At 48.4% G+C, this 25,774-nt stretch overlaps 1 protein-coding gene across 2 annotated transcripts in view; it reads left to right on the top strand.

Moving 5' to 3' along the window:
- Positions 1–25,774, top strand: part of LMCD1 (LIM and cysteine rich domains 1) — a 59,175-nt gene that overhangs the window by 31,886 nt on the left and 1,515 nt on the right. For both annotated transcript variants that reach the window (XM_027585947.2, XM_027585948.2), the window contains 3 exons: positions 3,879–4,134; positions 10,692–11,021; positions 24,395–24,610. In XM_027585947.2, the coding sequence (XP_027441748.1) occupies positions 3,879–4,134; positions 10,692–11,021; positions 24,395–24,610 (802 nt within the window). The remainder of the gene's footprint in view (positions 1–3,878; positions 4,135–10,691; positions 11,022–24,394; positions 24,611–25,774) is intronic.

Here is a 25,774-nt window from a genome sequence, read left to right on the forward strand (position 1 = left end):
GAGGCTGACCCACCCTTCAGGGCAGGGGGACACACACGTCCAGGACTCCAGGCTTTTCAGAGAGAGCCCGACAGAAAGTCTCTTCCTTACAGGCAGAGATTCTTTTTTTTATATTATCATAATCCTAATCACTTTTTTTTTTTAAATGCACACTGACTTCAGTGAGTAGAGAAAAGCCCCAGGGAACCCCTGAGGGAAGCAGGGGACATGGTATGCAAATGGGAGACAGACCACTGGCTCTTCAGATCACCCATTTTTACATTCTTCAGTGGTCGTTCTTTGGATTCTCCCAGCGTTCTCATGTGGCACCCCTCTGAAGAGGTCCTGTCTCCATGCTGGCGTAGGGGGCCAGCGTTAGCTCTGCCTCTTCTCCCCGGGGCAGTGGATCTTCACAGATGACTCTGCCCAAAGAGCTGGGCTTCCTGTGCTTTTCCAGAGACAGTCCAGAGAAAGTCAACCAGAGCTGCTTAAGTTCCTGAAAGGCACCGACTAAGGATTCTGGTACTTTGATGGGCATCCAGATCCCCTTTGAACAGGATCACAAGTACCCCTGCCCAGATCCCACTCCGGACCCTAGCTGGGGCCAGGGTGGGGCATCTCCAAGTCTCCCGAGCTCCCCAGGTGATTTAGATGTGCAGCAAAGTTTGAAAACCAAGGGTCAGCTACCTTTCTGTACACAGCCTGCTTGTAAACATTTTCGGTTTGGCAGGCCATATGGTCTCTGGCACGACTAGTCAACTTGGCCCTCGTAGCGTGAAACCATCCATAGGCAATATGTAAATGAATGAATGTGACTATGTTCCCATAAATCTCTATTTCAGGACAGTGAAATTCAAATTTCATATCATTTTCCTGTGTCAGTAATCTTTTGATTTTTTTTTCGACCATGTCACAATGTAAAAACTTTTCTTACTTCACAGGCTGTACAAAAATAGGGGATGGGCCAGATTCAGCCAATGGAATGTAGTTTGCCAATGCCTGATGTAACTATCTCACTGTCAAATAAGAAACTTGACCATGGGCTGTGTTGGGCTAGTGTTCAGGCTGGGATTAGAGTCCAAGGCTTTGCCTTTTCCAGCATTGCAGGTAGCCCAGGACAGACTGTAGAAATAGCCATTTTAATATCACTGAGGATCTTTCTGGGTGTGTCTGTGTCCCCTTCAGCCTGGGTGCCTGGAAAGAGTAGAGTGGGGCTAAGGGGTATCTTCCTTATCTATAGAATCGCAGCAACAGTGCCTGGCAACATGAAGGTATGAATAAAGGGAGGAGGAATGTTGACACAATTTCAGAGAATATCTCATATCCGTCAGCATTTTCCATTTCAAACGGTTTTGCATTCGCTACATCTCTAATAGCATCCTGAGAGTCTCATTAACCAAAAAAGCAAATGGCAGCTTCCCCACCCAGCTCCATGCATGGAGGGCCTTGGGGCTCAGAGGATCTCGTGGGGCACCAGGCTTTCCCTCACTTCCTTCCCCTTCCTCCTTCCACTTCCTCCTCTGCTGCTGTCACTCCCCACGCGTAAACCAGTGGTGCTACCCCCTACCCTACAGAAACAGTCTCCCTCATGCCTGGCTCATAAAAGGGAGAGGCAAGAGAATATTTATTATGAATAAAGTGCCCCAATTCTGTAAAATGAGCAACCCCTTCTTATGAGAACAAAAAGAAAAGACTTCTTGTTTTTGCCCTGCATCATCTTCAGGGTCATATTCCGTTTTGAGGTACTGGAATTATCCTTGAGATCATCGATTTTACCATTTCTCAAATTGTAGCCCACTGCATGTGAACTTGGACTGCAAGCTTCTCTTCAGATAACATTGGAAATGCTTCATTCTCCCTGCCTTAAAGTCACGCTGTACATCAGTGCATTAAAAACAAGAATCAGGGGCGCCTGGGTGGCTCAGTCGTTAAGCGTCTGCCTTCGGCTCAGGTCATGATCCCAGGGTCCTGGGATCGAGCCCCGCATCGGGCTCCCTGCTCAGCGGGAAGCCTGCTTCTCCCTCTCTCACTCCCCCTGCTTGTGTTCCCTCTCTCGCTGTGTCTCTCTCTGTCAAATAAATAAAATCTTAAAAAAATAAAAATAAAAAGTAAAAAAAAAAAAAAAAACAAGAATCAGCCTTGCACTGGAGAAATGTGTCTAACTTTCTGTAACCCTCTGTCTCCCACACTTATCACCCTGAGCCTTTTTCCACGTGCCCCATACTTACAGGCTGGGGGGAACTGGTCCAGACCAGAGAACCACCCCAGAGCATATGCAGCCCTCACAGGGTCCAGCCTTACTCTCTGTTACAGTGTCCATCTGATTTTCTGTCCCTCTCTCATCCCAACTGCAGGCTCCTAGAAGGTTGCAGTGGGACGTCCCTCATTAGACAAGGGTTCTCAACCTCAGCACTATTGACATTTTGGATAGGATAATTCTTTGGTGTGGAGGGGCCTATCCTCTGTATTACGGGATGTTTAGCAGCATCCCTGGCCTCTACCTTATAGAAGCCAGTAGCACCCCGTTGTGACAGTGACAATCAAAAGTGTTGCCACATGCCTCCTGGGGGTGTGACCTTAGTTTAGAACTACTGATGGAAGGGACACGTGGGTGGCTCAGTCGTTAAGTATCTGCCTTCGGCTCAGGTCATGATCCCGGGGTCCTGGGATCGAGCCCGGCATCGGGCTCCCTGCTCCGTGCGGAGTCTGCTTCTCCTCTGCCTGCCTCTCTCTCTCTCTCTCTCTTTCTCTCTCTCTGTCAAATGAATAAGTTAAAAAAATCTTAAAAAAAAAAAAAACTACTGATGGAAAAAAAGGATTCCTTCAGGCATGCCCGCCTGTGAGGCGCTCATGCTACTGCAGTGGCATCTCTCTTGCTCAGGCCTGCCTCATCCCTGTTGCAGGTCTTGACGTTGCTCACTTTACTTAACGAGTTCTTAAATCTCATGCGTGAGAGCAGCCGAGATACAGCAGGCCTCAGGTGTCAGGCCGGAAAGGGAGGGAAGCGGTTTTCCTCTAGACTGAGAACACTCTGGATTTTGAAACCTTAACAGCATGGCACAAAGCAGCCAGATGCTTTAGTTTTTAATTGTCAGACAGAAGCATCAGGCTTTCAAGTGAACTTGACACTTCCCCAGGATGCTTTTCCTTCTCTCAGCCTCACCACAAAGCCTTGCCAGTGAACATCAATCTCTCCAGCCCAAGGGGTTTTCTGAGCTCATTCCCTTCCCCCTGGGTCCTATCCACCCATTCCTTGAAGAAAATTTTCCGCTGTATTCTAACTTCACTGTGGATGCTAAAGAGTTGAAAGCTGCTGAAGCTCCAAGGCTCATGAATCTTGGGAGACAATTTCAATAATTCCTTAGAGCAGAGGTCAGCATTTTTTTTTTATATAAAGGACCAGATCGTGGATATTTTAGGCTCTGTGGGCCACACAGTCTCTGTTGCAATTATTCAAGTCTGCCGTTGTAGCCCAAATGCATCCACAGACAGTATGTAAGTGAATGAGCATGGCTGTGTTCCAATAAAACGTTATTTACACAAGGAGGTTGTGGGCCGGGTTCAGCCCACAGGTCATAAAGACTCCTGCTTTCGAGCATCTCTAATGAATGAAACAGCCTTTGCTGTCACACCCAAAGTGAGTAAAAATGTGCTGTTCTTTTTACCAGCAAAAGTCACATCCCACATTCCCCACAGATAGACTGATAGTCTCCCAGATGCAGTTCCCAATCCCAGAGGCCTTTTGATCTCAGGTTACCATTTGTCTGCTGCCAACCCTTCCAAGTTACTAAGGCTGAACCTTGAACTTGCTTTCAAAAAGGCAGATGCTACCAGCAGGGGACTCTGCTCTTCTTCTCTGGAGGTTGATCTCACATGTTCCAATTAACCTCCCACCCCAGGAAAATATGCAAGTCATGCAAATGCAGCCACGAAGACCACTGCTTCAGCTCTGAGCTGGAAGACGATCGGAAAATTGGCCGCTTGCTGATGGACTCCAAGTATTCCACCCTCACGGCCCGGGTGAAAGGCGGGGACGGCATCCGGATTTACAAGCGGAATCGGATGATCATGACCAATCCCATTGCCACTGGGAAAGATCCCACCTTTGACACCATCACCTATGAGTGGGCCCCCCCTGGAGTCACCCAGAAACTGGTAAGGCAACTTCCTCCAACCAAGTGGTTGTTTTCCTATCCTTGTACATGTTCGTCAGGCCTGAATGTCAAAGATAAGGTTAAGAAGAGGGCGGGATTATAGAAATGATAGGAATAGCTCTGGTTCTGAACCTGCTCCTGCCTCGCTATGTGATCTTGAAGTGAAAACTCCCTGGGTCTCGGTTTTCCTCATCCATGAAATGGATAGAAGTGTCTCTATGAATTCCAAGGCCCTTCCAGCTCTAGTCCAGGGTCGTCCATGGTTCCATTTGGGCTCCCCACTTCTGAACAAAGGATGGTTTATCATTCCAAACTCTCAGAGTGCTTGTCTTCATGTGTGAGATGTTCATTTCCCCTCAAAGTGGCCTGGGATATACCCATTGCAGGCCTGAGGGCGAGCAGAGAAACAGTTCTATGCCCTCTCCAACAGCGGAGGCCTCTTGGGCTTGGAAGGGAGAACCAAACTAGCTTTACACAACCCCAGGGAAGAGGCACCCAGAGAAGGACAAGGTCACACCCTGGCCACCCAACTACAAAGACCCATAACAAGTCCCCATGCACAGGCCTCAGCCCAGACCGTTAAATCAGAAGCTCTAGATTGCAGGATCGCCATCACCAGACATGGGCATTTAACTCCTCAGGTAATCCCACATGCAGCCACCTTCAAGACCCAGCGGACCAGACCAGTGCCCCTCAGATTTCAGCAAGCATATACATCATCTGGACAGCTTGCTGAAATACATCCAGTGAGCCTGGGGCTGATCCTGAGACTCCACGCTCCTGACACTCTCCCAGGTGATGCCGATCCCGCTGGCCCCCAGACCTCACCTGGAATAGCAAGGGCCTAGGTGGTTTCCACAAGTTAATGAGATTAAAAAGACCCTACAGTTTTAGAGATGCAAGCCAGGCATTTTAATTAAATCTCTTCTGGGGAAAAAGGAGAGGCTTCAGAGTCCTCCCACAGCTCCAGCTATGACCCCTCACTCATTACCTTACAGCGCCCTGACCTTCCTCTTTCCTGCTCTGGAATGCTCTAGGCTTTTGCCCTCCTCAGGGACTTTGCACTTGCTGTTCCCTCTACTTGAAAGGTCCTTTCCCTGCTCTTTGCATGGCTGGGTCTTTCTGACAGGTCCCAGACAGGCCTTCCCTAACCACCCAATCTACAGCAGATGCCACCTACCCTCTAGCTACATTGTTTCTCTCTCAGTTCTCGTGTTTCTTTAGAAGCTTTGATTGCAATGTGTAGTTATCTTAGGTGCATCTTTGCTTAGTTATCATCTCTCTCACTGGAGTGAAGCGAGGCCCACAAGGGCAGACACCATGCCTGTCCTGTGCACCATCCTACCCAGCACCTTGCATCATGCAGGACACATAGTAGGTTTGATGAGTATTTGTACTACATCACCCCTCTGGCCACATGTGGTCCGTGGACTGATACTGCCACAAAATCCTGTGATTGGTCCACAACGAGAGGTACAGAAATTGAGAAGAAATGCTGGGGAAATTTGGTAGCAATTGACATCCAAGCATGTGATCAGAGACGTCTTCTCACTGAACAGAATTCCACTGTGGTCAGACTCACGTGGAAATCTCAACGTGGCATGAGCTACATTCTCATCTCATGCGGTGAGCCCACAAATCATTCTGCAATAGGTGGAAAAATCAAACAAACAAACAAAAAAAAACCTGATCCTTCACCATAGAGAGTCTGAGCAGCACAGTTCTAGGCTGTAGCTTAAGTGGGGGAAAGATGGGGGGACTCCCTTCTAGATCAAGTGGAGATTGGCAAGATGCTTTTTTAAAAGCTATACTTTTTGAAGACATATTTTAAAAAGAATATGTCAGCATTTGTGAGCTCAGCCACCCTGTGAAATAGGAATTATTTTACACGTAAGGAAATACAGCATGGTTAATTGGCCTTCACCAGTTGGAGGGGCTAGGCAGGGGCACATCCGGGCCACAGAAGGTGACGTCCAACAATAGCAGTGCTGGGACATGCCAGTCGGCTCCGCATTCAGGTCTGCCTCCAGCGCCCAGGTCTGGGTAAGCCATCAAGCAGGTCTCCAAGATGTCAGTGGAAACTGAAGCAAGCAGCTCGTAAAAGAGCTGGCTGTGGGCGTCAGGAACTGGCTGGTGAAAACCCCAAGTGCTTCGGCCCCAGACTAATCAGAGGAAGGCATCGTCAGGCTGTGATTAATGCTGGCTCATAAAACCACATGGTATAAAGGGCCCTCTGTCTGCCCCCCCCTCTGGCCTGCCTGAGCAAGTTGCCTTTCTGAGATTGGACAGTTCTCTCTTCCCATTCAGCCTCCCAACATTTTTTTTAATTACCAAGTGATCAGGACTGATTATATTTTGGAAATGGGACTGGTTCTTGCTGTCATCCTTCCCAACCAGAATGAAAAACGGAGAAATTCTTAAACCATTAAAGACTAGTCACAATAAACCTAATGGCTAGTATTTATTGAGTACTTACCTGTGCCAAGCACTATGCTAAGAGCTATACATGCACGGTCTCATCTAATTTTCCAACACTGTTAGGGATGGACTATGACTACACTTATCCACAGAGGGGGATGCTGAGGCTCCAAGAAGTGACACAACTAGCCAACTGTCCCATAGCTGGCTTAAATGGCAGAGCCAGGCCTTGGACTCAGGCCTCCCTGACTCCAAAGCTTAGGCTCTTCCCTGCCAAGCCAGGCCAGGAGAACCAGACAGGTAGGAGGAGAAGCAGAAAGAAGCAGGTATCTTGGATTAGCACTTTTAAGGGAATAAATTTCTAAGAATAGGGAGGGACTTGGGTAAATCTTTGAAGGCTATCCAGGATTTGGGAGGAGGCAAGGAGGAAGAGATGAAGGGAACCAGCATCCATTGAGCATTCTGGACAGGTAGATAGAGAGACAGACAGGCATATAGATATATCATCAACACCTCACCACTCCTTATGTGCATAATAACCCCATTTTATAGGGGAGCAAACAGAGGCTTTTGAGGAGGCTCCGCCGGTGTGGCACTCATACCCGTGGCAAACACTGCTGGTCAGTCAGGGCACTGTCTCCCACAGAGCCCTCACTGGGCCTCAGAATCCTCCTCGAGACAGCACTCCAAGTAGCCACTATTGACTAGGATTGACATGTACCATGAAGCCCGCTGACCGTCCTTGCCTGACAGCTGGAGAAGCAGAAAGAATAGGCAGGGTCAGGTCTTCCGAGTCCGGAGTCCATGCCCCTCCTCCTGCCCAACCGTGGGAATAAAGCACCTTTCGTTCCCACTTTTCTCTCTGCCCTTTGATTCCTCTCCCGACAAAGACCGATTCTGGGAACCCCTTCACCCAGGATGTCCCAGCCAGACAGCGGAGCACCAAATGACTCAAAGGTCCTCGCGAAAAACTTGAAACCTAAACCAACCTTTCCAGCTGCTCCGAGAAAAGGCTTATTGCTAAAGGTTCGGGGAACATGACCTTAATCAGCTTCCCGGAGAGATTCCTGAGAGATTCTCTCACAAGCTCTGAGCGGCACAGGCAGCCCACTCTGACCCTGCCTTCTGTCCCCATCCTCCCCTTCCCAAGCCCACGCCAACCAGTGTGCTTGTCTGAACAGCAGACTCTGATACCCTCCCCAGGCTCAGCGAGCAGAGTCTGCCGCAGGTGTGTCAATCCGCTGCTGGCGCCAGCCAGACAAGGCCAGCCAGGTAGGGCCAGCCATCGCAGAAGACACGCCAGGGGCAGCGGGATGCTGCGGTGCCCAGCTGGGGCTTTGAGCTGTGACAGGAACACTGGGTTCCTGGGGAAGGAAAAATCCCTGTCTCCAGGGCCCCGGCCAGGAATCCTTTAACTCTGCGGGCCACAAACACCTGTAGCCAGGACAGAGCCAGGAAAGGACACTGAATGCAGGGTTGACAAGCAGGTGGCCAGCACCTACCCGCAGGGGGCCACTGCTGCAGGACTTCTACCTTGGTGTTTATTGTAACGCAAAACAGGGAGGGATACCTGCTGTTGAAGGTGGAGTCACAGATGTATCCAGGGACTGGGAGATGGTGGCCCTAAGCGGTGCTTACACAGCCTCCGCACCCTGCCCAAGACCAAAGGAAACTCTCTTAGAGATTGGAGGAAATCGTTTTCTCTTGGCAAATCATTCATCTTCTAGAGAAGTCACAGACACGTGGTTGAGACCCAAGCTGCTGAGTACCAAGCTGTCTCAACTACAGACAAGTCGTGGGAGCTTCGGGAGGTTCCTTCTCTGTGCCTCAGTGTTTCGAAGGGTAATATTAATTCCTTCCTCCTAGGGGTTCTATGAGAATTAGATGGGTTAGCGCAGGTCAGGCACCTAGAAGGGTGCCCAGATCGTAGGCACCACCATGCCTTCAACCACTCAACCTTGGGGGGCGGGGGGGGGCGGGTCAGCAGCCTTTGTAGGAGAAGAGGTTACGCTCCGCTCCCATGAGCTCCATCAGCCATGCAACTGGAACTGCTTCAACACTTGGAATGAATGAGATGATGGCCAAGTCTGGGTGCCCATTCTGGCACCGTGAGCAATGCCCTTGTTTCTACTTCTCCAAAATCCTTCCTTAGATCCTGGGAGCAGGGCAGGCCCCAGCACAAAATTGGAATGGCTGTGGGAGGTATTTGCCCCCCACAGCCCGTCTTGTTGTCCCTAACCCGTCTCCCCAGGGCCCTGTGCCCTGCCCCAGACTGTAGGCTGCTGGTCTGCTGCTCTCCCTGTCCTCTGAGGGTCACATCCTGTCCCGCCACCCACTGTCCCCAGAGAGGCCCCGATCCTCAGATATCCGGCTTCACACTCACCCAGGAGGACCTGCAAAAGTGCTCACTTCTAGGCCCCTCAGAGACTCCTAAATCAGAGTCACCATGTCATCCAGTGATTCTTACGCACCCCAAAGTGTGAGACTAGATTCTTCACACCTACCTGCCTGGCATGTTCGTGTTGGAAGCCCCTGCAATTTCATACTGACCCAGAGAAAAACCACATCCCCCCTGCCTTCCCCAGACAGAGTCAGGACTCAGCCCTTTCCAGACACGCAGTCAGCTGAGTGGCCCCCTTGTGCTTCTTCTTCCATATGTGGGGGCTCACGGTCTTGGCCTTTTGGGCCAACCAGAATCCATGGACTCCTTGAGCCACTTTTCTGACCTGTAGACTCGGGTCGGTGCTACCACTTCTCTCTCATAGTTGAGGTTAGGACTGAGTGAGGTCACCACAGAATTCTCACAGTGGTCAGGACCCTGAAGATCATGCAGTCTTATCTACCCCAAACTTTGCAGATGATGAAACTGAGGCCCAGAGGGGCTGGGTGCTTTCTCAGTCTTACACAGAGAACAAAAGCAGGGCAGGAGCTACAACCCCACATTTTCTGACACCCCAGGACTCTGTCCACCACCTAGGCCATCTCCTGTATCTGGCAAAGCACCTAGAAAAGTGCTGGGGACTGTGCAGATGAAGGGATAGTAACGGCGTATGCCATGAGCCCACAGAGCCAGAAGAAGGCTCAGCCAGATGTTCCAGCATCTAGGACGGAGCCCCCTAGGGGGCATCCACAGCTGTTGCTCGCCTCATGAGTCCCATGGGAACGCAGGTCACCTGCCTCTCCCTTCTCCAAAACTCTCATCCGGAATGCATTTATTATGAAACTCAGCAAACCAGGCTCTGGACTAGTACGCCCCTCCCACCACTTCCTCACCCCTACTCCCCAACATCAAGCAACAACAAGGGGGTGTCATTATGAATTGCTGTATGACTTTCCATGTTGATTCACACAATTCAGTTCCAAAATGAGTACAGCTCCAAGTGATGTGATATGGGGCAGGCAGGTTCCAAGAGGGTTAATATGGAAACAGCCACCTGGGCAGTGGGAATCAAGCAACCTAGTGGGGGTGTCAGGGTCATAAGCCCAGATGCCAAGAACAGTTGTCAAGGAAAACAATTTGCCTTTCATACTTTCTCATGCTGCCTGGCCTTGACCTTTATCTCCCCCTAATCTCCCCATCCCTGGCAGCCACCCAAGTATAAGATTACTGTTCATTTAAAAAAAAAAAAAAAGCCAAATTGGACAGTTATCTATGGACATATTAGTATTCAGATGGTTACCAGTCATACTGATGTGGAAATGTTATTACCTTGAGACCTTGTCAATTCATCCTATTAGAAGGTGCCTTTGCCTGTTTTTAAATTAATAAACCATGAAATACCTTATGCCTATAATGATTTAATTATACTTTTCTAAGAAAAGCAATTTTAAGCTAGATTGACTTTTTTTTTTTAATTAGGAGCATTGCCATGAGGTGAATGAAGTAAAAATGTTCAGTGTTGAAGGAAACCAAACCTGTATCTCAAAGTCCACGAATCTAAAATGAACACTGACTTAAAGTACACCATTCTCATCCAGAAACTTATTTAGGCCTCTATGGGGTGTTGCCAGATTGACAACATTGCTGCCTTGACCATCCTCAGGTTCTGCAGAAAACCCGAAGAAGCTGGAAACTTCGCCCGTTCCAGATCTCTGTGTGGGTGCCTGCAAATCACAGTTGCTTTATCTCCTCCCCACTAGGGCCTGCAGTACATGGAGCTCATCCCAAAGGAGAAGCAGCCAGTGACAGGCACCGAGGGCGCCTATTACCGCCGCCGCCAGCTTATGCACCAGCTCCCCATCTACGACCAGGACCCCTCTCGCTGCCGTGGACTTCTGGAGAACGAGGTGAAAGTGATGGAAGAATTTGTCAAGCAGTACAAGAGCGAGGCGCTGGGCGTGGGAGAGGTGGCCCTCCCTGGGCAGGGGGGCTTGCCCAAGGAGGAGGGGAAGCAGCCAGAAAAGCCAGAGGGCACAGAGACCACGGCCCCAACCACCAACGGCAGCATCGGCGACCCATCCAAAGAATACGTAAGTCTCTCCCAGGCCTCCCGGTGTGGCTGAAACCACCAGGCCCAGGGCTTGCGCAGTTGGGGCCCCAGCTCCAGGCTTTTCCCCTCATTCATGCATCCATTCATGCGTCCATCCCGCCAGCAGCTATGTGGTGCTCATTTACTCTGGGCCAGGCACTGTCCTGCGGAAAATAACACACAATCACCGTGCTTGAGAGGCTCATCATCCAGGGGAGGTCCCAGACTACCAAACTGTCACAGCTTAGAGAAAGGGCATCGAACCTTGGCTGGGGTGAGGGTCGGCTTGGAGGAGGAGCTGGGGCCCAGCCTAGCCTGGAAAGAATAACCAGGATGCATCCAAGTCTTCAGGCTTGGCAGGGAAGCTCTGTGCCACCTTATAGAGATGAGCATGTACAAAAGTTCCAGAGAGCACGGTGGAGCCAGAGGCCTGAGCGGAGTCCCATGTGACTGAAAGCACGGTGTGCTGGGGGATGTGGGGACCCGAGGCTGGCCAGGTCAGCAGGGGCGTGCTTCCTAAAGCAGCAAGCCTCGTCCCTCAAGTATTGACTAGCCTGTACTCTCTGCCAAGCCCCAGGAAATCAAACAGGCAGAAGACCCTGTCCGCACATAGGAGAATAGCACGGATGTTGGACATCCCTCTGAGGGCCACGGGGAGCTGTGACAGGCTGTGGGTGGGAGGCGTCACAGGATCTGAGCTGTGCTTTGGTAGCATCCTCGAGTAGCATGTAAAAGATATGCTGTAAGGGAGTGAGCTCCTGGGGGCTGTTTGAGAAAAATTGCAGAAGCCAGAGTGTCTGGGAGGTGAAAGCCTCATGGATTGGTTTGCCTGAATCTGCCCCACAGGAGGTAAGAGGACTAGCTTGAGGCAGGTGCCACCAAGGACTGATGTTTACTGTTTCCTGGCCTCTGGCCGCCTTCTACCTTTTGCCCTCTGCCCCTATCAGCCAACTGGCCTCAACTGCCCCTATTTGGGATTTGGAGATAAAGGTCCCAATACAGGGAGCCCTCAAGCAAATTACCTGCCTTGCTGCTAACAGGCTGGCAGGCTCCTGTGTGAGCCAGACATCCCAGGGAGATGGCAACCCCAATGATGCTGTCACTACATTCAGAGAGAGCTGGGCTCCTTCTTCCCTGCAGTGACTCAAACTTGTCATCCAAAACCTGCATCCTGCATGTCCAATCCCCATGTGTTGGCCCATTCATCTGGAATTGCCATCCAGTGAACTATGGCCTCACACTGTTAATCTGAGAACTTTTTTTTAAAGATTTTATTTATTTATTTATTTATTTATTTATTTATTTATTTATTTATTTATTTATTTGAGAGAGAGCACAAGCAGCGGGGGGAGCGGTGGCCGGGGATGAGGCAGAGGGAGAGGCAGAAGCAGACTTCCCGCTGAGTAGGGAGCTTGACGGGGGACTTGATCTGAGGACCCCAAGATCATGACCTCAGACGCTTAACTGACTCAGCCACCCAGGTGCCCCTAATCTGAGAACTTTAAGACAAAAAACAAAACTTATTTTCCCTACCACAAATTTGGATATGTGTTGAAAAGACCTATTTTTCAGGAAGAATACATGTCCCAGCAACTTAAAAAAAATTTAGATCAGTTACCATGTTTCATAAATTAGTCTCCTCTCCCTCCAGCCCTCTATCCAAATAGTCATCTGTCCTTAAAGCATAAATACCACCCAATTCCAAGTTGGAGGGCGATCTCTTTAAGTCATTGTGACACTTCCCAATTGCCATTCCCAGGAGAGCTATGCTGATCTGAGAACATATTTTATCCTTGACTCAGCCCCACATATTTGCACAGCAGGGAAGTGGGGCAAAGGTGGCCTGAAATGCCAGGTCTCTGCCTACCATCAACTTTAGGAAGTAGTTGTGACAGTTTGGAAGTATATAAACAACAAGATGAGACAATGAACAGGGAATTTAAAGGAAGCCCGTATTGGTTGGGCTGGGCTGGCTGGGGAAGATGGCCTTCTCCTTCCTTACCCGAACTCCAATCTTGCTTAGATAATTAGTCATGTAATTAGTGGATTCAGGTCTGTATGTCATGTATTTATGTCACCTCTAGGTGCTGCTGGCTTGTCTTTTTCATCTCTGTATCTTCAGCAGGTGCCACTGATAGAGATAGTAGGCGCTCAATAAATATGTGAACCATGAATGAATGAACAAATGGATGAATAAGTGAGTGTTCTAACTAAATAGAGCCTCAAACGATGGAGACAATCTAGATGGCCATATTGCCCAGGAGGATGATGGGATTCAAGTTCACATTTATTAAGCACCTGCTCTGTGCCAGATACCTGCCCACTCTTTCAAGGTCTTTGTTTAATTCACACAATTGCCTAGTGGGGTGAATTTCACCAAACCCATTTTACAGGTGTGGAATCAGAGATTCAGAGACGGTAGGTAACTTTTCCAAGGTCCCATAGTTTCTAAGGAGTAGAACCTGGATCCAGTACTTGTCCTACTACGTGATGCAGAGTTATAAAACCCTGCTTATGATCTGTTCCAGGAAGAAAGAAGGCTGGGTGCTCTTATTTATAACTCCCTGTTTATCTCCTTGAATCCAGGGAGCAAATCCTATAAAGACAGCTAGATAGACTTAGACCATAGATAGTGTGTCCCCAGCAACCCCAAACTTAGTTGTGGATGTGTGCTGCCTGCACTGCTCTGCCTTAGCCCAGTGAGTAGCCATGTTAAGTGGACATGGGTGCTGGCCAACCTGTGTGCTTTGCCTTCTATTTCTCATAAAAGGGCAGTGTAGGAGAGTTTACCAGAGCCAAGCATCAGGCAGGAATCCTGATTTTTGCTCCCCTGATGAGGACAATGAACTCTGCCAGAGTGGCCAGGGCATTCAATTTGAGAACCCAGATGTGGGGAGGAAACTGTAGAACTCACACTGACATCCCAAATCCAAGTGGTGATTTAGGGGAAAAAATGGAAGCAAAAGGAAGGGCACATGAAACCCATTTTCCTAGAACTATATTGGTGACGTAGTATGGTTTATCATCCAAAGAATGATCATTATTACTATCGTTAGCAGCTATATGTGTGGCAGGCTTTTTCTGAATCAAGGGTAGCGCTAAGCACTAGAGTATCTGATTTAAAGCTCCCAGCCACCCAAGAACTTAAAAAGAAAAGCTGTGGGATTTGAACCAACCTCTGTCAGACCCCAAGTCCATCTTTCCTGTTGCCCAAAGCTTGTTCCTTGGAAAACTAATGGATATTAGGCCACAAAGGGGTTACATGGCCATGTAAGTTTAGGAGACCTGAGAGTGACCAAAACTACATGGGTTTCTTTGTGGTAGGATCTTCGGAGAGCCTCTGGTAGGCTGTGGCAGTGGTTCTCAAACTTAAGTCACCCAGAAGGCTGGTTAAAATCCAGAGGGCTGGGCCCCACCCCAGAGCTCCCTGCTTAGTAGGGGCAGGTGGGGCCAGAGACTCAGCTTTTCTACTGAGCACCCAGGTTGATGCTGGCGCTGGTCTGGGGGCCACTCTTTGAGAACCACTGCTAAGGAGTATAAAAATAACTTTATATAAAAGCTCAGGAAAAATGATATCGCCAAACTGGCATATGGTGAGGATTGAAGAGATGACAACGCAGGCATTTTCTGGATGTATTTGGCCTCCTGGCTTAGGGAGTCCAGCTTTGAGGACACTGCACGGCACTCTCCCATTCCCCATTCCCCACTGAATGGTCCACGGGGAGTTCTGGAAACCCAGAACTGCTTTATACACTGCTTTATACCCCACACAACCACACTATTCAGCAGCCTGAGGCCACAAGCCCCCTTTCCTCCACACTACAGTCAGCCTACACGGCAGGGCAGTTCTCCAGTGAGCTCGCTTGGCTCCGTCAAGCTGCTATCCGCCTGTTACTGTGGTGTCCTTCCTCAGAGAGCTTGGGAGGGGCCTGAAGCCAGCAACGGCTGAGTGAGACCCTGGAGTCCTCCTCACCAAGCTCCTCCACCAAAATGTGCTCAGAGGAAAGGGTTATCCAGACCCGAGGAACGCTATTGCCAGAAGCCTTTTCCAAATTGTCCATGTGGAAATGCCCCCAGGGGCTGAGTTAGGGGTGAGGCCATAGAACAGTGGGTGGGCCAGACGGCTGGGGGGAACAGTACCCTCTGAGCCCAACTCCCCCGTGTGGCTGGGCCTTCAGGGTTATTCGGATCTGAGTCTGGCTCACAGATGTGCACCCCAGCTTTCCAGCTCCGGGCCCGCACTCAGGCCCCCCCTGACAGGACGGGGGAACCTCACATCAGCTGAGGCACATCTGAGGAGTGAACCCAAGAGCTGTGGCTGCCCTTGCCTACCTCAGAGCAACCCTCTTCAAAAGCATCATTATTACACTGAGGTTAAGAGATGCAGGACACCTGGGAAATGCTGTTGGAGGTATCTGTCTTCATGAGGAGACACCGCAGTAGAAAAATCCCAGGGGCTACCTCAGCCGCTGTCACCTGAAGCGTGCCCTTTGAATCAGTGGGGCCAATTAAAAACCCAAAATATCTCACCTCCCTCTTTCCTTTACTTGCCCCATGTGTATATGCTGGCAAGGAAGGGGGGCAGGTGGGAGGGGAACTTAATGTCTTCGAACCCTCAGCAGGCTCATTCATGTCTTCGAACCCTCCTAACAACTAGCAGGAGAGGTAGGGGTTGTTACACCCATTTCGCAGATGTGGAACCTGATGCAGAGAGGGGTTAAGAGGCTTGTGGATAAGAGGTGGGGCTGGGGCTCCCATCCCAGGTCCTTGTGCATCACCAGCCCTGAGGATTATGAGCAGCCCTGGGGTGGGGCCAACACCACAAAGGTGTGCTCATTTATGTTTGCTGGATGAGCAGCCGTGTTTGGAGTCACCCACAGCCCAATCCAGTGAAGAATCTGGGGGCCTCTTGTCTGTATGCCAAGAACAATGGAAGGACTTGCCCACCGCACCCCAGTCTCACCCACCATGAGTTCTCCTGGGTTTGGAGGGCTTCAGAGGTCTCCATGGCCAGGGAACTGCCAACTGCAGCAACCTGGAACATTTGCTCCAGCATGGCAAAGCTCCATATCCACTTTCCAGGCCGTCTGCTCCCCACCTCTCCCACCTGGATGGAACCTCGCCTGGGCCGCGAGGGCAATGACCTCAGTGCTCTGATTGTTAACAGCCCCACCAAACCATTTCCCCGCCTTTAGAATGCTTACTTGGTATTTTCTCAGAAATGAAATATACGGATTTCCTGGGCGTGGAATTTCCGCCTCTCCCTACACCCCAAACTTGTAACTGAAGAAAGGGTAAAGAAAGCCAGAACATAGCACTCAGAGTAATCTCCACCCTTTAGTGTTTATCATCCCTGCCGGTGCCCCCACCCAGCCCCTTCCCCTCAGCACCCCTCCCACGGAGGTCTGCCTCTCAGATGGAAACTTACAGCAGCTGGCTGCTCAGCCCGACTCCTGCCCCAACAAGGGACATATTTGTGGGCAAGGGACTTCCAAACCTTTGTGCAGCAGATGTTTGGCTTGTGGGCTCAGCAGGCTGGCTTTCCTGCCAGCCCCTCTCTGGGAATTTGAAACCAGCGCCCCACCCCCGCATCCTGAGCCTTGTCTGAGCTGGAGGACCCGGGCCAAAAGGCCCAGGAAATCGCCATGGTTACCAAGCTTCTCAACATCTGCCTCCCTCCTTCTTTACAATGGAGATATTTTAATGACATTAAAGGGATTTTTTTTTCCACAGAAAATTCCCTTTATCCCATTTTTTATGCTATAAATACTTTTCCATGTTGCCACATAAGCTTCACAAGCATCTTTTTTTTTTTTTTCTGGAGTAGGCTGCATCATATTCCATTGACTAAAACAGGAGCTGGCTAATTTTTCCTGTAAAAGGCAGATGGTAAATATTTTAGGCTTTGCAAGCCATACGGTCTCTGTCACAACTACTCACTCTGGCCTTGTGGCCCTAATGCAGCCATAGACCATAGACAGGATCTAAACCGATGACGATGGCCGTGTGCCAATAAAACTTTATTTGCAAAAACAAGTGGTGGGCAGGATTTGGCCCACAGATGTAGTTTGCTCACCCCAGAACTCGAACCGCTGTAAAAGATGGTTACTAGCTTTTTATGAATTACTTTGGTTTTATCCAACTTCATTTTGCCATTTTATAGGTTAATAGGATGACGATGATGATGATGTTGGCTGCCATCCCTTGACTATCTAGATTGTACCGGGCACTATGCCAATGGTGTCACATAGTTGTTTTTTTTTTTTTTTTTTTACTGAATCCTAAGAATTCTCCTACAAAATATAATTTCCCCTTTTTCTAGTCATCTAGCTTGTGAGTGGTTAAGCCAGAACTGGAACTAAGGCCCGCCTTACCCCAAACCCCACAAAGACTCTAGCCAGTGGAAGCTTCTGTTTCCTCAGGAACCATGCAGCTGCAGGCGCCGCACACGGCCACTGCAACAGAGACGACCCCATGTAAGGCTTTTTCCTTTGGTGGGAAGCCAGTCCTTGCCTATAGACTCATCAAAGCTGGATTTGAGAACACCCCAGGCTGACGGCCTCTCTTCCGAGGGTAGCATTTATGAAGCCTTCCTGGCTCCGTGTTCCCCCTTTATCAGATAACCAGTGAGGAGGGAGAGTCAGTTAGAAATGCCTAACATGTTACCTTGCTCGGGAGAGAGCCCCAGATTCAATTATCTGCCCCAAGAAGAAGCGTGAGGTGAAATGGTTGGCCAACAACAGTGACCACCATATGTAAAGCATCTCCCATGAGCCAGGGCCTGCCATATGTTCCTAATGAGGAAACTGAGGCTCAGAGAGGTGGGTGACTTGTCTGAGGGCTCACTGGTGATGAAGCAATGGCATGGCTCTCATTCCAAAGCCCGTCACCCTAACCACTGCACCCAGCCTGCCCAATCTGTACTGTGAGGAATCTCAGGAAGATGACAGTGTGGGGGGAACAGAACGCAAGAGTCTAAAGATGCCAGAAATGACACTGGGCCAAAAAAGGAAAGAAAAATAAGAAGAAAAAAAAAAAAAAACCTCTGGGATACACGAGGCTGCAAAGATGGTGAATAATCACCATAAGAGGAAATGGGGAGATGCTGTTTATAAATAAATTGTTGAGTATTTGTGTTGGAAAGAACCCAGCGCCTGAATTCAAGGCCCTTGTGTTAATATTTACTGTATTGTAATAGTGAGATTTTCACAAGGCACTCTGGGTTTAGACTGAGTAGGCCTTTGGCTAAGAGACTTCCAGAAAAGAACAGAATGATTGGGACAGAACTTCTGGCAACCCCAAGAGAGAGATTATCGCTGGTTCAGAGGGTTCTCCATATCTGTTGATCATTCTCTGAAGGCCAACACAGCTCCATCCTTAAAGACAGTTCTTTGGCCACATAACCCTTGGCCACTGTCCCTAACCTACTGTTGCCTAAAACACTTTGTGTCTCAGTTACTCCCATTTCAGAAGCCTTAATGATTCTGTTTGCCCACATTGGGTGTTCTTGTCATCTAATGCTGAATATCAAACCACCCCAAGGTATAGAGGCTTAAAAAAATAACATCTGTCCTGCTCACAAATCAGCAATCAGGCAGCGTTCAGTGGAGGATATCTTATCTCTGCCCATGTGGCATCATTTGGAACAGCTTGTAGGCTGGGAGCTGGAGGCTTGTGAAGCTCGTTGTCTCACTGGCCTGTGGCTTCAATGCTAGGAAGACACAACCAGCTGGGCTGGACCAGGCAGGAACGGGCTCCTTGGGCCTCTTCCCCTCTCACTGTGTGGCTTCTCCACAGGGTTGCCCTCACAAAGAGGTCTTGGGATTCCTTTCCTGCCTGCCCAGGGCTCCCAACGTGTGTATAGAGAGAGAGACCCCAGGGGAGGAGACTGTGTTGTCTTTTTTACGACCCTACCTCAGGAATTAGTAACATCCCTCCCACTATATTCTGTTTCAACAGAAGCAAGTCATTAAGGAGTGTCAACAATCAAAAGAAGGGACTTAGACACCGATGGGTTGGAGGAGTGTCCAAGAATTTGTCCACATCATTTCCACACACCACGACCAAGGGAACCTCAACCCTACAGGGTCTTAGCTCCCGAGGCATCAACATCTAAAGTGTTCCTCAGCTTTCTCCAAGCAGGTGTTTTAACACTTGGCAAAGGCCCAAAGTACAGAATTTCCAAACCCTTTCATTTAGACCCTTTTCATTCAGAATCTCTCACCATTTGAACAGAGACAGGGCCAGACTTCAGTGGCACAAGGAGAAACTTCACCTTTGTTCCACCAATGAAAGATTTGTGCCACACCTCCTCCCCCGCAAGGGGGAAATAGTCTGCAAATTAAGCTATGTGGCAAATGTTAGAAAGATTCTCAAGGGCAAGCTCTAATTTTAGATGGTTGAGAGTATGAATAAGAACCAATTGATATGATAGCGATAAGTGTTCTTCTCTATGCCTTTTAACATAGTCCCAAGGGACTTTTACTTGGCCACAGTATCTCCTTCATAGGGAAAGTAGTCTGAGAATGACCACACTGGGCTTTCTTAAAAATTGTCTAGAATTTAAGCATCCCAGGAATTCAAATTGGCTTTTGGGCTGTAACCAAACTAAATTGGTGGTATCATTTTTGCTGAACTTATTTTTAAGGTCATTTTTAAACACTCTATGATAGTGGTTCTCAAACTGAGAGTCCCCTGACCACACCAGCATCCCCGGGAGCTTGCAGATTCCTGTACTTCATCCCAGACCTGTCTGAATCAGACACTCTGGGTGTGGGGCCCAATGGTCTGTTTTAACGAGCCCTCTAGGGGGTGCTATGGCAGACTCAGCCTGAGAACCACTGTCTTACAGGGGGTGGTTTGGGAGAAGGAACTGACTGTAGCTAAGTCTGGGGTAGTGATTGACAATGCAGTTCACGCAACTCTACCCTCTGGCTGTGCACAGATGGAAAAAATGGAGACGGGGAAAAAACAAAGCTCATTGAGCTTTGTTTGATGGAGGGAATAACCTCCTTTCAATATGCGTGATCGTGGTATTACGGAAAGAAACCCCAGGCCTCCACACCAAAAGCACATCCTGCCTTCAACATGTCTTTGTCATCTTGGGAAAGTGATTTAACCCCTCTGAGCCACAGGCTTCTCCTCTATAAAGAGGGCTGGGGTAGGGACAACAGGAGATTTTAGCTAGCTATTATTGAGCCCTTATAAAGTCCATTAACTCTATTATCTCATTTAATCCCAAGAACAACTATATGATGTTAATATTATTAGAGTCTTCATTTGATGGGTAAAAAAACCCAAAGCACAGAGAGGTTGGGTAACTTGCCCAAGGTCACACAGCTAGCCCCACTCTCGGCCATCCACTGCAATTTAGAAACTGTCAACTTCAATACCAAGGTTGTAGGAGAATAAGTTTGTGCAGAGAAAGGCAAGGCCAGGGTCATAGGAACCAAGCAGGCTAGGCATTCTGACTCTTGGTTGCCAGCCTGCCCCTTGTGACTGAGGGGCCACCAGGCTGACAGAACCAGGACACTGTCCGATCTACTACCCTTTGAGATGACAGGGAAAGGAGCACAGAAAAGAAATCAGAGGCCTGAGGAGGAAATTGGTTCCTGACACACGCTGACAGGGCTCATTACCCGGACATCTTGTTTTCATAAAATGGCAGTGACACTGTTTGCTTTGAAAAGGGCAGGCTACTGGCAGTAATGAGGCCATGAGTTGGGGATGCCGGGGGAACAATGAGGGAAGGGACACTCCTCACTGAGGGAGGTCCTTGAGACAGCGCCTTCAGACGTGGTGGGGACCAAGCTCTGCGGGCACGGATTATTCTCTTTTCCTTCCCCCTCCACGCTGCTGCCGCCACTAGAATTCTCTTGCTACAGCGCGAACCAAATGCGGTGCCCCCAGCCTCAAGAACCAGTAATGGCTCCCCATTATCTCCAGAAGTCGCAACCATAACCTGGGCTCGCGGCCCCCAGACTGCCTTCCTGACCTCCCATCCCTCTGTTTCCTTCTGCCGGGTGTGGGTGCCTTCCAATGCTCCCCAGATGCATCCAGGTGCATTTGTATCCCTTTCCCTGCTTCCATGTTAAGCAACATCTGGGAAATCTGGAGTTGGGAGCCCCACTGGTGTATCACAGTGATACCCAACTGGGTGTTTGGTGGATTGACACTAAGTCCCTTCTGTGCGAGAGGAAAAGGGCTGGAAATTTCGTCCCATGAAATACAGAAAGACAGACAGACAGAAAACTCACTTGGTACTCATACAGTGCTTGCCAAAGAGTTTACACTTCCCAGATGTGCCGAAGGGATGGTGAAAATAAATGAATGATGATTCATCACTTGTTTTTGGTTTAGACCCTCTGATGAGCTCCATGGGAGCTGGGACTCAGTCATGTGCAAGGGAACAGGGTTTTCGTTGTGGTGAAGGACTCACACCATTCATTCGTGGGGGCATAACTGAAACAAGTCTAGCACATTCCAAGGACCATCATCAGGCAGTTTGGATCAATTAGCCAAATACGTTTTTTATCTAGCCATTCACTCAACAACTACTGTGCTTAGGGACCCCTGTCAGTACATGGGCATTCCTCGTCGTTTGGTTTTCTTTCCCTACTTTCCATCATCATAACTTTTATTTCCTCTCTGTATACAAGAATATATATTAAGTAATGTAATTCAAGTCTATAACTTAAGAATACCAAGTGTTTAGGCTCTTAACATATGCCTGCTCCTCTTTGCGTGGCAAAATATTTCTGTTTGTGCTGACCTATAATTGGTGCTTAGTCAGATCAAGTACTCATCTAAAGCCAGGCTCTGCAAACATTTTCTGTGGAGGGCCAGGTGGTAAATATTTCAGGTGTTGTAGGCCAAGAGCCAAAACTGATGATATCATGTAGGTACTTTATGTAACAAGAGAGAAAACAAATTTCCACCGAGTTTTCTATTTCTGAAATTCAAGATCTAATAGTATCATTAAGCATAGGTTTTTGTAATACAGGTTTTATTGGTCAGCTCGGGCTGTCATAACAGAATGCCACAGACTGGGTGGCTTAAATAACAGAAATTTATTTTCTCATCGTTCTGGAGGCTACGTGTCCAAGATCAAAGTGCCGGTGCAATAGGGTTCTGATAAAGCCTCTCCTCCTGGCTTGTACATAGCTGCCTTTCCTCTGTGCGTGCACAGAATGGGAGGGGGATTGGTCTCTCTTATTCTTACAAGGACACCAGTCCTATCTGACTAGGACCCCACCCTTATGACCTCATTTAACCTTAATAACCTGCTAAAAGGCCCTATGGCCAAATACAGTCACATTGGGAGTTAGGACTTGAACATAGGAATCTGGGGTGGGGGAGACATAATTCAGTCCATAATATAGGTCCACTAATAAGAAAAATGGAATTCTTTTTTGGGAGAAAACATTTCACTGAACTGGAGTTCAAACATAAAATCCATTCTTAGCTTGGTGGATCTTACAGGTCCAGGCAGCAGCAGGGTTTGGTCATGGTTGCGGTTTGCTGGCGCCTACACACAGTGCAGTAGAAAGAACCTTGGCTTCCGGGTCAGGCTTGGCCCCTGTTCAAATCCCATCTTTGCCTTCTATCAGCTGTACATTACTGAGCAACCACTGAATCTCTCTGAACCTCCATTTTTCCATGTCTGGAGGGAAATAATGATTTCCTTAGAAGGGAGCTAAATTAGGAGGTGAAGTAACCTTCCAGGGTTTCTGTAAGGGGTATTAGTAAGGTGTGCACAATCCTGAGCATGGTGCTGGACTTAAGGAAATGAGAGCACCATCATCCGCGTCAGCATCACCAGAGTTGTGAGGAGCCAGAAATAACTCCAAAATGACTCAAAAGATTTGATGGATTAAGTATGTACTCTGGATAGTATGTCATGAGAATGGCGATCAACCTCTGTGGTTTTCCTCCCAACATTATCATGACAATAACATCAGATCCCAGTTGAGGGACGTGCTACAAAACACCTGACCAGTACTTTTCCAAACTGTCAAGGTTATCAAAAACAAGGGAAGTCTAGGGGCGCCTAGTAGCTCAGTCGGTTGAGCGTCTGACTCTTGGTTTTGATTCAGGTCATGATCTCAGGGTCATGAGATCGAGCCCTGCATCTGGCTCCTCACTAAGCATGGAGCCTGCTTGGGATTCTCTCTCTCTCTCTCCCTCTCCCACTGCCCCCCACCCCTGCAGTCATGCTTGCTCGCTCTCGCTCTCTCTCCAAAAAAAAAAAAAAAAAAAAAAGAGAGAAGTCTGAGAAGTCACAGCCAAGAGGAGCCTAAGGAGATGAGAACTAAATGTAACGTATCCTGGAATAGAAAAAGGACATTAGGTAAAATCTAAGAATATCTAAATAAAGTTGGGACTTTAGTTAATAATAACATATCAACATTGGTTAATTAATTGTGACAAGTATATCATATTACTCTAAGACGTTAAGAACAGAGGAAATTGAGGTGTGGAGTATATGAGAGCTCTCTGTACTATCTTCACAAGTTTTCTGTAAATCTAGAACTCTTCTAAAACTTAAAGTTCATTAAAAATAATTATATGTGCGTAAATGGGTAAAAGATCCATTCAAAGTACAAGGTGGTCCTGGATTTTAATGTAACCAGGATGAAAGGTTGATTGATACAGTTCAGACTCCACATTGACTTTTGAGAAACTACCACCTGTCCAGTTTTGGTATAGAATAAGGAAGAATCTCCACAGTGATCTGGAAAGCCTATTAAAATACTCTTCCCTTCCTTTAACCAACTTCATACCAGTGTGAGGTCAGATTTTCTTCATATATTTCAAAGAAAACCACATAATGCAAGAGATGAGGAGCTACAGCAATTATGAGAATCCCACAGTCCTCTATTGAGCTAGTCAGTAAAGAGATTTGCAAAAATATAAAGCAGTGCCTCTCTTCTCACTAAATTTTTCAGCTTGGGAAAACAGTTATTTTTAATTGTGAATATTTATGTTAACATGTCGGTTTATTATTTTTAAATGAATTAATAATTACTTAATTTTTTATTCAGTTTTAATTTTTCTTTTGGTAAATCTCAACAGCTATTACCCATATGAGCAAAAACTCTTTGGGGTTCTTAATAATTTGTTAGAATATAGAGGGTCCTGGAGGATAAAAAACTTGAGACTCCCTGAGCTAAACAACTACTCTATTCAGTCCACACAACAATCTACTAGGTAGACAATATTATTATCCCACTTTGAAGATGAGAAAACTGAGGAACAGAGAGGTACAGTAAGCTGGAGGGCCCTCAGGAAGTAAAGAGACGAGTGGAAGCTCGAACCCGTGTCGCAGTGTTCTCCTGACCACCCTGTGTCCCTGGTGTCCTCCTCCCCTTCTAGGTCTGTGAGTTCTGCAAGGGAGTGGCCCCTGCCGACAGCCCTGTGGTCTACTCAGACAGGGCAGGCTACAGCAAGCAGTGGCACCCCACCTGCTTTGTGTGTGTCAAGTGTTCCGAGCCGCTGGTGGACCTCATCTACTTCTGGAAGGACGGTGCACCCTGGTGTGGCCGCCATTACTGCGAGAGCCTGCGGCCCCGGTGCTCTGGCTGCGATGAGGTGAGAGTCGGGGGTGGGGGGTGCCGGGCAGTGGGGGGGGTACTCCCACTACTGTGGGAGAGGACCCAGAGGCCGAGGTGAGTGTGGCTTCATTGAGGACGTGATCCACAGATAGGAAAACTAAGGCTCAGAGCTCGCGTCCTGCCCTCGACCTCTGTTTCCCCATTTGCAAAGGGGGGCAGAAACTAGTTCACACTCATGGGGTTGTTCGGGATGGGTCAGACACATCATTCTTGTCAGGTCTTGTCCTTGGCACAATGCCTGGCACTTACCAAGTGCTCAGAAGAACACTGGGGGGAGCGGCAGGTGCCAGAAAGCAGACTGCCCACATTCAAACCTGGCTCTGCACGATTAGTGGTGTGGTTACCTAACTCCTGTGCCTCAATTTACCACTCATAAAATGGGAGGAAAATAGGCCCGTCCCAAGGGGTTGCTATGAGGATAAAATGAGATCATGCATGAAAATGCTTGGCACAGGGTCTGACCAAGGAATTAATAAATAGGAGCTACCAGTAGTCTTATAAGGTAATACAAGAAGACATGATATAATACTAAAACATTAACTTAATACAATAGAGATGCCATGAAAGGGGTTTGACTCTCCAGTATGAGTTCAGGCTAGAGGAACCCTAAGGTATATTAACGGTGACGATGATAATTATGATAATGGTAACTACTGTCTGCATGCCTGTGACGACAGGAAACTCACTACCTTCATTGTTGGCACGTATGAGGGTTAGAAATGTCTTCTTCATTTTGAGCCAGTATCTGCCTCCCCCCTCCTCCCACCTTCCACATGTTCCTCTCCATATGAAGTTAAAGCCCGACAATTGTCTTACCTAATAACTGTGTGTTCGAGAGAGGTTAAGAGGGGAAGGACTGTCGGCAGGCCTGCCCCCACAGCCTCATTTTTTTTTTTTAAGATATTTTATTTGAGAGAGAGAGAGCGCGCATGAGCGGAGGGAGGGGCAGAGGGAGAGGGAGAAGCAGACTCCCCGCTGAGCAGGGAGCCCGATGCGGGGCTTGATCCCAGGACCCTGAGATCATGACCTGAGCTGAAGTCAGACACTTAACCAACTGAGCCACCCAGGTGCCCCGCCACGACCTCATTTTTGTGAGGACAACAGTATACTTAGAGTCGCAACACTCCATCCATTATTAAGG

Source organism: Zalophus californianus, chromosome 1 (assembly GCF_009762305.2).
Source record: "Zalophus californianus isolate mZalCal1 chromosome 1, mZalCal1.pri.v2, whole genome shotgun sequence".
Lineage (NCBI taxonomy): Eukaryota > Metazoa > Chordata > Mammalia > Carnivora > Otariidae > Zalophus > Zalophus californianus.